General features: G+C 44.3%; 1 protein-coding gene across 1 annotated transcript; it reads left to right on the top strand.

Moving 5' to 3' along the window:
• The first annotated feature begins 4,452 nt into the window (after positions 1-4,452).
• Positions 4,453-9,824, top strand: RPS14 (ribosomal protein S14). The gene is made up of 5 exons (XM_036751191.1): positions 4,453-4,556; positions 7,642-7,792; positions 7,892-8,053; positions 9,300-9,376; positions 9,708-9,824. Exons 2-5 carry the CDS (start codon positions 7,644-7,646, stop codon positions 9,773-9,775), a joined length of 456 nt encoding a protein of 151 aa, XP_036607086.1. The 5' UTR covers positions 4,453-4,556; positions 7,642-7,643; the 3' UTR covers positions 9,776-9,824.
• The last annotated feature ends 907 nt before the right edge of the window (positions 9,825-10,731 follow it).

Below are 10,731 nucleotides of genomic sequence, written 5' to 3'. Positions count from 1 at the left end.
GGGTCTGAGGTCACATTTGAACTCAGTTCTTTCTGGCTCCAGGCCCAGCTTTCTTTCCACTGCACCATCTAGTGGCCGTAAAAGTGATCCAGGAAAGGCTTCTTGATGAAGATGGTGCCTAAGCTGCATCTTAAATCAATTAATCAATAAATATTTATTAAGCACCTTTGTTCGTCTAACTCTTTATGACTCATTTGGGGTTTTCTTGGCAAAAATACTAGAATGCTTTGCCATCTCCTTCTCCAGTTCATTTTACAGATAAGGAAACTGAGGCAAACAGGATTAAATGACTTGCCCAGGGTCACACAGCTAGTAAGTGTCTGAGACTGGATTTGAATTCATGAAGATGAGTCTTCCTGATTCCCAGCCCAGTGCTCTATCCACTTTGCCACCTAGCTGTCCCTTGTTAAGTGCCTACTATTTGCCAGTCACCCTGTTAGGCACTGGGGGTACAAAAAGAGGCAAAAGATAGTCTCTGCCCTCAAGTATGTACTAATAAGCTACATATAAGATAAACAGGAATCAAGAGAGGGAAGGAACTGGAATTAAGAGGAGTTGAGAAAGGTTTCCTGTGGGAGAAGGGATTTTAGTTGGGACTTGAAGGAAGCCAAGGAGGTGAATCATTAGAGCAGAGGAGGGAGAACATTGTAGGCCTGGGAGATAGCCAGAGAGAATGCCTGCAACTCTGAGGAGTAAATTGTGGAATAGCCAGAAGGCTGGGGTCATTGGATTGAACACTACTTGTCTGGGAATAAGGTATGAGAAGGCTGGAAAGGTAGGACGACTGGGTTATGAAGGGCTTTGAATGTCAACTAAATTATCTTGTATTTGATGCTAAAGGCAATAGGGATCCATTGGAGTGTACTGGGTGGTGGTGGTGGTAGTGGGGTGTGTGTGAGATAGCTGGACCTTCTTTTTAGGAGAATCAGCTGGTGGCCTGAATGGAGAACGGACTGGAGTGAGGAGAGCAGACGCACCAGCAAGCTCTTGCAATGGTCCAGGTATGGGGTAATGAGGGCCTGCACTAGAGTGGTGGCAGTATCTGAGGAGAGAAAGGGAGTGGGAGGAGTATTGAGAGATGTTGCAAATGTGAAATTGGCAGGCATTAGCAACAGGTGAGGGTGAGAGATAGTAAAGAATTGAGGATGACTCCTAGGTTGGGATGGTGATGTCCTCTACAGTACTACGGAAGATGGCAGGGGCAGGGGTGAAGGAGCATTTAGGGGAAAGATAATGGGTTCCATTTTGGACATACCGAGTTTAAGACGTCTACTGGACATCCAAATCAAGATGCCCGAAAGACAGTTGAAAATGCAAATGGGAGCTGAGCAAAGATGTTGGGACAGGATGGATAGATTTGAGAATCATCAGCATAGAGATGGTAATTAAATCCACGAGATCTGGTGAGTTCAACAAGTGAAATAGTAAAGAGGACCCAGGACAGAACCTCCAAGGACACCTTAGGTTAGAGGGCACAATCTGGAAGAAGATCCAGTAAATAAGAAAGAGAAGGAGCAGTTGGAAAAACAGGAGAACCAAGAAGGAGAGTGGAGTCCTAGAAACCTAGAGAGAAGAGAGTATCAAAGAGGAGAGAGTGATCAACGGTGTCAAAGACTCCACAGAAGTCAAGGATAACAAGGATTAAGAAAAGACCATTCTACTTGGCAACTAAAAAATCATTAGTCGCTTTGGAGAGAGCAGTTTCAGTGGAATGACAAGCTAGATCGCAAGGGGGTAAGAAGAGAAGTGGAGGCACCTATTGTAGATGGCCCTTTCAAGGAGTTTAGCTACAGAGGAGAGAGGAGATATAGGATGACAGTTAGCAGGGATGGAGGGATCAAGTGAGGATTTTTTTCAGGATGGGGAAACAGAGGCAAGCTTGTAGGCAGTAGGGAATGAGCCAGTGAACCAGGAAACATTGAAAATAACTTAGAGTGGGGATGACAGAGGGGGCAATCTGTTGGGGGCAACAGGACAGAATGGGATTGATTACTTGTACAAGTAGGAGTGTTAGCCGTGGAAGGAGTAAGGCCACCTCTTTATGAAGAAGTAAAGGAAAAAAAAAGGCACCTGAGTATATGAGGTGACCAAGAGGAAAGAAGAGGGAGATCGCACCAAATAGCCTCTATTTTTTTCTGTAAAACCTGAGGCAAGGTTCTCAGCTAAGAGATGGGAGGAGGAGCCCCTCATTTTGAGGAGGGGATGAAAAAGTTTGGATGAGCCAAGGGGCCCAGTAGGATAGTGAGTTGATAGGGCAGGTATAGTAGGATTGCCTAGCACCAGGGGAGTGACACGGTTAGACCTGCGCCTTACTGTGCGCTCTACCAATTTTGCAGCTGTGTGGAAGATGAATTAGGGAGGGGAGATCTTTAAAGGGGAGAGTCCAATTAGAAAGTTATTGCAATAGTCCAGGTGAGAGGTAATGAAGGTCTTAACTCATGTGTGTAAGTGAAGACGGGATGGCTACAAAAGATGTGAAGCTAGTAGAGGTAAGACTTGAGTCAGCTGGATATAGAGGCTGAGGGAAAATGAAGAATTAAAGATAACTCAGAAGTGATACACCCAGGAAACTGTGGAAGGATGGGATGGATGGTGATACCCTTGACAGAAGTAGGGAAATTAAAAGATGAGGCTAGGATATGAGAGAAGCTGTAGAACTCAGTTTGTAGCATACTAAGTTTGAAAGGCCTGGTGACACCAGCAGTCAGATGGAAACATGGGACTGAAGTTTGGAGGAAAAGATTGTAGCTGGAGATAAAGAGTTGTAAGTCTTAGACAGAGGTGACAGTTGAAACCACAGGAGAAGAGAGGAGGGAGTGGAAAGAAAAGAGGGCAGAGGACAGAGGCTTAGGGAATGTCCCTATTTAAGAGTGGGAAAATGATAAAGAGACAACAAAAGCTCCTCATTGTGCATCGGGGAGCCAAGAGCTGCGGCAGGAACCCAGTTTCTTATCCTGGTCAATCACACTGACGGACTCTGGGATCACAAGGCCCCACAGCCATTACATCCAGTGGCCCTTTCTCAGAGATTAATGAGGCTGAAGACTAAGGGACAAAGGTGCCATAGAAATGGTTAATAAAGCCAGGGGCCACTGAAAGTCTAAAAAAAGAAGGAAGGAGGGGTTTCAGCTAATGGGGAAGGAGGTAAAGGCAAAGGGCCTGGGACAGAGCAGAGATGAAGAAAGGATTGGGAGAGTAGAATTGACATTGGCTGGGGGAGGTGGGGGTGGGGGTGGGGGTGGGGGGAGTGGGAAGGATTAAAAAGAGAGAGGAGAATGATAACCGTCCTTTCTTGGAATCCTGTGATTCCAGAGGAGGGACCAAGGGCGTTACGGTTAGACAATCCTGGGGCAGAAAGGAAATTTACTTTTCAAATATGGCCCTAGGATGTGAGCTCCCAGTCTCCCTCACAGTCTTGAATACAGGACACTGAAAGGTCCCTTAGGGTATACAGAATGTCAGAGTCTGGAAGCACCTAGGAGATGATGGAGGATGCCTGGCTTATTTTAGAACTCAGGCGGAAAGAGGATTAAAAATTTGTCCAGCCTTACAGAGAAAGTTAATTGCAGAGCAGGAGCTACAATTTAGGTCTTCTGACCTCACCCACCCTCTTTTTACCACCCCCCCCCCAAATCTGTAGCTCTTCCCGCTATAGCAGAGTATTCTTTAGTAGTTTCTGATGCTCAATAAATGTTCACTGACTAATATTTGTGAAGTGCTTAGCATGGTGCCTGGTGCATAGTAGGTGCTTAATAAATGCTTATTGATCATTCCTTTCCCCCCCCCTTCACCTTGCTCCCAGACTTTCACCCCCAGTGACCTTGGCCCTGCCCTCCTCACCAATTGCTATTTAGAAGTTTCCTCTTTAATCCCTTTTTTGGCCCAGACGTGAAGGCTCTATGAGAAAACCCCCTCTGTCAACACAGATAGAGAGCTGCTCTGAAATGTATAGTTGAGTCACAATCTGGCCCGTGTGACCTTGGGCAGCTAATTTCTTCACTCCGGGCCTCGAGTGACCTCCTCTGCAAAATGGGTATAATAAGAAAAAAGATGCATTTACTTACTTCTGAGGTTTGAGAAACTATACAAAGGAGTTATTTTTGTTAGCCATAACAATCACAAACTTTTCCCCTATTACTTTAAGTTTTAAAGATCTCCCCCTCTCTGCTTGGGGGGCAGGAGGAGAGATGTACGGAGGAACTAGTTTAGTCATGGAAGCGGCCATCTTGGAAAAGGGTCTTGATATCGTCCTCTGGACGCCGCCATTTCGGGACACGCCTCTTCCGCTTCCTCTTCCTCCTCCCCCCCCCCACCTACGACGTTATAAAACAACATCTCCAAATTATTTAAATTTCACCTTTTCTCGACGTCCGGCAAAAGGTTCCTATCCCTTTAGAATATAAGTTTTACTTTTATCTTCAGGAAATGCGAACTATTCAGCCCTTCCATTCACTTCCTGCTCTCCGGGTACAACTTCCGGGCGATCGCAGGTGACCCAGGACCCCGTGACCGTTCGCTTTCCCTTTCCGGTGTTGGCGGCCCAAGCGGAGGAGCAGGTAAGGGGCTGCGGCCTCCCCGCCATCGGTCTCCATCCTTTGACTAGGAGCCTCGGGCGGGCCCGAGGAGCTCTCAGGAGAGAAGCTGAGGCTGTGCCCTTTCATCGCCGCCACTTTCTCTTGGGAAGGAGGGCGAGGGATCCAGGGACAGGCAGGGAAGCGGCGTTTGGGGCCCAGGGAGGAGTGCGACTGGTTAAGGAGGGGGGGTGGGGGATCTGGGGTCAGGAGTGGAGGAGAGATCTCTGGCTCCGGGGTTGGGGGACGTGGGACCCTGGCTCAGGGAGACCTCAGGGCTGTTAGACTGTGTGGGCAACCCGGGGCCCGGGGAGGGAGGGGGAGTCGGCGCGGCTTAGTTCTTTGGAGTAACACGTGGAAAGGAGGATTTTTGGACCCAAAATATCAGTGCTGGAAGAAATCTCAGAGCAGAGTCCAACTTAGGTTTGTGTGTGCATCTGACGCTGCATACTCTCATGACTCCCGCTTCATGCGAGGGCTCTTGTAACAAAGCAAAACTATTAATACAGCGACCAGTAGGAAATGTGCAACACTCTACGTTTGTAGCAAACACCCCCGCTCCCACGGTTTTTTAAATGACGAGAGATCTATTTTCCTTGCTCGCCCTGTTGAAAAAAAGAGGGAATTTCTTGTAACAATTCGTAGTTAAGCAAAACTAATTATGTGTCTATTGCTATCATGAATGGCCATTCTATAGACTACAGCTTTCTCATTTCGGTTTTATAAGTGTCTCAAAATGGTTCGTTTCTATAATATGGATGATACTATCATAAATTCCTTTTGCTTACTTCACTCTGCATCAGTTCACTTAAGGCTTTCCTTGTCTTTTGAAAGCATCTGTTTTCTTATGTGCTACACAATTAGGTTCCATCACACACCAGTTTTTCAGCCATTCCTTGCTTGATGGGCATCCCTTAGTTTTAAGGTTTTTGCTACTACAGAAAGCACTGCCATAAATTTTCCATGAAGGACCTTTTAATCTCATTTTGGCCAAGGCCTGGCAGTGATATACCTAGGCCTATTGCTTAGTAATTTTTTGTGTCAAATTCCAAATTGTTTTCTGGGCCTGTTACAGGTCCACCAATGGTGCCACATAGGGTGCCTTTTTTCCCCACACCTCTTCCAAAATCTGTTGTTTTCCTCATTTGTCATGTTTGCTGCTCTGGAAGAATATGAGGTGGAATCAGAATTGCTTTAATTTGTTATTTCCCTAATTAGTGGTGATTTAGAGCATTTTTTCTTATGAATGTAAATAGGTTGGGTTTCAGAGAAATATTTATGTCTCTGAACCATTTATCAGTTGAGATACTGGCATGTACATTTGGATCAGTCTTTCTGCCTTTTTAAATAGAAGAGACCTCTTTCTCCCACTGACTAGCTGAGTGACTGAGGACAGAGCCTTCCTAAGACCTACTTAGCCTCCTGCATTTGAAATACGCAGGTAATATCTGTACCTCAGGAGGATGTAATGGGGAAAGACAGCACTATGGGTCTAAGTGACAGCTGCTGTATTTTCCCTAGGAGTTCAGATACCAGCAAGAGCTTAATACTTAAGTTTGAATTGCAAAACCAGTCAGACCTGGAGTAGAGTTTACTATCCCTTCTTAGATAAGCTGCTCTGAACAATTAGTGTTGTGCTGAGGAAACTATTTGGGGTTTGGAGGTGCTGTGGAAAATTCTTCTGCCCCTGTGAAAGGAGGAAAGCTCAGGAAGATGGGGAAAACATTGGGATTGGATTCAGAGGATTGAAGTTTCAGGCCTGTCACTACCTGTGCATATTTGAGTAAGTCACTTAATCTGTGGGCCTTAGCTTCCATCTGTAAAATTGCAGGGGTGGACTAGATGATCTCTCAGGTCCTTTCCAATTCTTAAGTCAATGAGCCTGTGTGCAAAGGACTTTCCTAGGCTGAGATATGGGGAAGATGAAGAAGACAAATTCTGCCTTTGGGAAGCTCCTAGTCTAGCAGATAATAGTGGTTCACCTTTATGTAACACTTTGAAGGGAGGCAGGTTCAGAAGTGGGACTGAGTCTAACATTTGTATTATACCTCACTTCTAACTCTTATGGCAACCAAAAGCATTTAATCATGAGCTCTTACTCTGTGCTTGTTTGCTGACCCAGTGCTGCAAATTGTAGCCTGTGATTATTATCTAAACATTGCATTAAAATGTAAGTATATTGAGGGCCTGGACTGTTTCATTTGTATCCCTCGTGCCTGTCACATAAATGAGTCCCAATGAAATTCTTGTTAAAGAATTAGGCCAGTCTAATTGCAGCTGGTACTGGGGAGGGGAGTGGATTTATTAAGCAGTTGTCCAGTATAGATACCTGGGTTCCAATCAGGTGTTCATGACCTGTGAGATCTTAGGCAAGTCAGTTTCTCTTTGGGCCTCAGTCTCTCCAGTTGTAAAATAGAGGTCTCCAATAGAGGTGTTTTCCGGGCCCTTGTATTATCATTATAATTATTATTATTTTTTTTTTACTACTTACTACTTCATGCATTTGGAAGAAGGATTGCAAATTAGAAGGTTTTTTTTTTTTAAACGTGATTGATTTTATATTTTTCATCTAGGTGAAATAATCAACTTTTTAAAGCATTTTACTATAGTTCACAATTATGTAGAGCTTAACATCTCCTTACAACAGGGTAAATAATAGACACTGAAAATCAGTGAAGTGACTAAGGTCCTGTGATTAGTGACAACCAAGATTCAAACCCATGTCTTGTGCTTACCAGTCTAGCAATCTTTTGTCTATTTTGTACTGCCTGACCCAGAAGTTTGTGTGCCTGCTATGTGAAAGGGCTGGTGTGTGTAGCCACTCTAAAATGAGCATTTCGCTTTTTGATCTGTTAGCTTTTGTGTGAAAGAGAAACCATAACCTGATTCCCTTCTAGCATAATAGTTTAAATGTGCATTGCCTCCATTTGGGTGTGTTTTTCAAATAAGTGAAAATGTTGAATCATCAACTAGTCCTAGGGGAAGAAATCCTACATAGTCTATGGAACTACAAGCGTAAAAATGGCCCGTATTTTCCATATTTGAAATTGCATCTTTCTCTCTTGCCCAGAAATGGCACCTCGCAAGGGGAAGGAAAAGAAGGAAGAGCAGGTCATCAGCCTTGGACCTCAAGTTGCAGAAGGAGAGAATGTGTTTGGTGTCTGCCATATCTTTGCTTCCTTCAACGACACCTTTGTCCATGTGACTGATCTCTCTGGCAAGTGAGTATCTGGTTAAAGGTCCCATTAAGAATCTTGTCTATCTGTCTCCTACCTGGAGTTTCCATTTTGATCAGTGATTGATGGCATCTTTGTCTACAGAGAAACCATCTGCCGGGTGACTGGTGGAATGAAGGTCAAGGCTGACAGAGATGAATCTTCTCCCTATGCTGCTATGTTGGCCGCTCAGGATGTTGCCCAGAGATGTAAAGAACTAGGCATCACTGCCCTTCACATCAAACTTCGGGCCACAGGGGGAAATAGGTATGTGTTCCCCTGGTATCTTCGGTGAGATGGCTTGGTTGGTCTCATGGAAAGAGTGCCATCTTGGAAATAAACTGTCAACTCACTTCTGGTAACCTTTCCCACCAACTCACTGGGACTTGCTGGTGAAGTGCTCTAGGCTATACAGGTAATAAACAAAAGAGCTAAGGTTCAAACTTGGGTCCTCTGGCTCTAGGTCCAGGTTGTTTTCCGAACCACAATACAGGGGAAATGTCATCTGTACTTAAGCTTCCATTGGATCAAATCTTTGCACATACTGTGCCCAGACATGGTACCTCAACTGCCACACTGTTTTTTCTGGGCAGTGTTGGAGATGGAGCTAATCTGGTTACTACTGAGGGAGCATGAGGGTGGGCCTTTTAAAATGTATATTAAGAAGATGCTAGCTAGCCCTGGGGATGGTAGAAAGGAAGATAGCTGAATATGAAGAGAAACACTGGGTGAAAGAGGTATCTTCCTACAGGCTTTCAGTTTGTGTTATCATTTAGGTCAGCCCTGGAGAGTCATCTAGCATTACCCTGGAGCCTCGCAAAGCAAGGTGTGCTGGGCTAATTTGATATTGTCCTGAGTACTTTCTCTCTAGTTGAAGACTTAGGTACCTTCACACCTTTAAAGTTTGTTCATAGTTTTCCATTAGAACAGTGGTAAATAGGAAAGTTCAGCACTTGACTGAGTGGAGACATAGAGTCAAAGCTTTTCCAGCTTGGTGTATATGGCTCCTTTTGTTTTGCCTCAGAACCTTGTGTCACTTCCATGCCACCTGAAGCATCAAAGAAAAGCTGGTAGATCATCCTGTGAAGTTGTATAGGGGTTTGGATTTTTCAAGTCACTTTTATAGCCATCTCAATGGATCCTCATAATAAACCCTTGAGGGAAGCAAGGATAGGCTTGGGTAGGCTTTGTGATTTCTGTTTTACAGGTGAAGAAAACATGGAACAAGAAGTCAAAGATATGCCTAAGACCATGTAGCTTATTAGTGTAAAGCCCTCAGCACTTCACCTTCTTATCCATAAAATAGGGGTCACAGTCTCCCCCATAAATCTTGCCTACTTTACTGGGTGGTTGTGGGGACCAAAGGCAATGTGTATAAGGTCCCTTCTAACTGAAATGCTCTGTAATATTGCACATACAACTGGAGCCCATAATGATAAGTAGGTGTTTAAGTTTTATTTTTTAGCTTAGGGACAGATCAAGGAACTTTTTCTGACTTGATGACTTTTCTCAGGACTAAGACCCCTGGCCCTGGTGCACAGTCAGCCCTGAGAGCTCTGGCACGTTCTGGAATGAAGATTGGGCGTATTGGTGAGTTATTCCTTTCTTGTGGCTTACACATGATTGCAGAGAGAACTTGATTAGATTACCTGTAGTTCTGTTCAAAGATAGATGAATGTCTGTTGAAGGTTTCTGATCAGACAGCCCCCACCAAGGAGTATCACATGCCCCCTTTTCTCAGCAGACTTCTGTTTCTTTTGCCTGACCTAGTTCTGCTTTTCTCTGCTTTGTGATAGAACCCATTTTAGAGGGTTCTGAAGTTTCTTACAGCTCTAATATTAATTGTGTGATTATGTATTTGAAAACTCCCTAGTATTGCAAGGTCCCAGCAATATGATCTTTTCTCTCTTCCTTTCCACAGAGGATGTCACTCCAATCCCCTCTGACAGCACTCGCAGAAAGGGTGGTCGTCGTGGTCGCCGTCTGTGAATATCGCTGGCTGGATTATTTTTGTCAATAAAAGTGTCACGATGGTCTATTTGCCTCTGGTGGTCTCAAGTGGCACACTCTCCCTGATGCTCTCTGCTTTGACATGTGTGCCCTTTTTGTCTCGAGGATTCTATTTGTGGCTTAGGGCCCATGTCCTATTAGAGAAAGAGGCTTATTAGCAGCAGTATCACTAATAGAGGGTCAAAAAAAGAACTGACCAGTCAGGATTCTTGACTGAGATCAGTGCTTTAGTACTACTTTCTACCTGTTGGATTGTTAATTCCTAAATTATATTCTACATTGCTGACTATTGTGACTTGACAGTTGATTCTAATGTTGCCCAGTGCTTTATGCTTTTCTTAGACTAGGCTGAGTATTTTATACTCCCAACAAACCAGAATAGACCCGTATAAATATTTATTGTGACCAGGGCAATGTTTTTCTCTTGGCCTCAACTGGCCCGCCTCTAAATTGGTATTGGGTTAAATAATCAATAAGGTCTCAAGCTATATTAAGGTTTGTTATAAGGGATGAAATGAGAATATTAATCCTTGAAACACTAGGGAAAGGTTAGATTCTAAGGTTCCTTTCTGATTTAAAATGCAAAACTTGTAGCTTATTAGTCCTTTTATTGTTTGGGAAGCTAACTCCAGAGGGGAGAGAGCACTCTCTTCTTACTTTTGTCCCTTAATTCTAAAAGTAGAGATGGGGCCCCAGGGGGTGGTAAGAGATTTGATGGTCAGGGATTGCTTTTACCTTGCCTGATGACAGGGAGGAAGGCCACTTTGGTCTGGCAGCCCTGGCTGCTGATAGTGGCACAGGAATGGGGTTTGCATTACAGACGTCCCAAAACTTAGGCAATAAAAGTTGGCATTTATATAACTGTTGCCAAGTTATCAACATGGAGCCGACTCGGGTCCTGCTTTCAGGGAACTCCAGACCAGTTTTGGAAGGGA

Source organism: Trichosurus vulpecula, chromosome 3 (assembly GCF_011100635.1).
Source record: "Trichosurus vulpecula isolate mTriVul1 chromosome 3, mTriVul1.pri, whole genome shotgun sequence".
In the NCBI taxonomy this organism is placed as follows: domain Eukaryota; kingdom Metazoa; phylum Chordata; class Mammalia; order Diprotodontia; family Phalangeridae; genus Trichosurus; species Trichosurus vulpecula.
The sequence above is the reverse complement of the archived record's forward strand: the minus strand, read 5'-3'. Positions and strand labels throughout refer to the sequence as shown.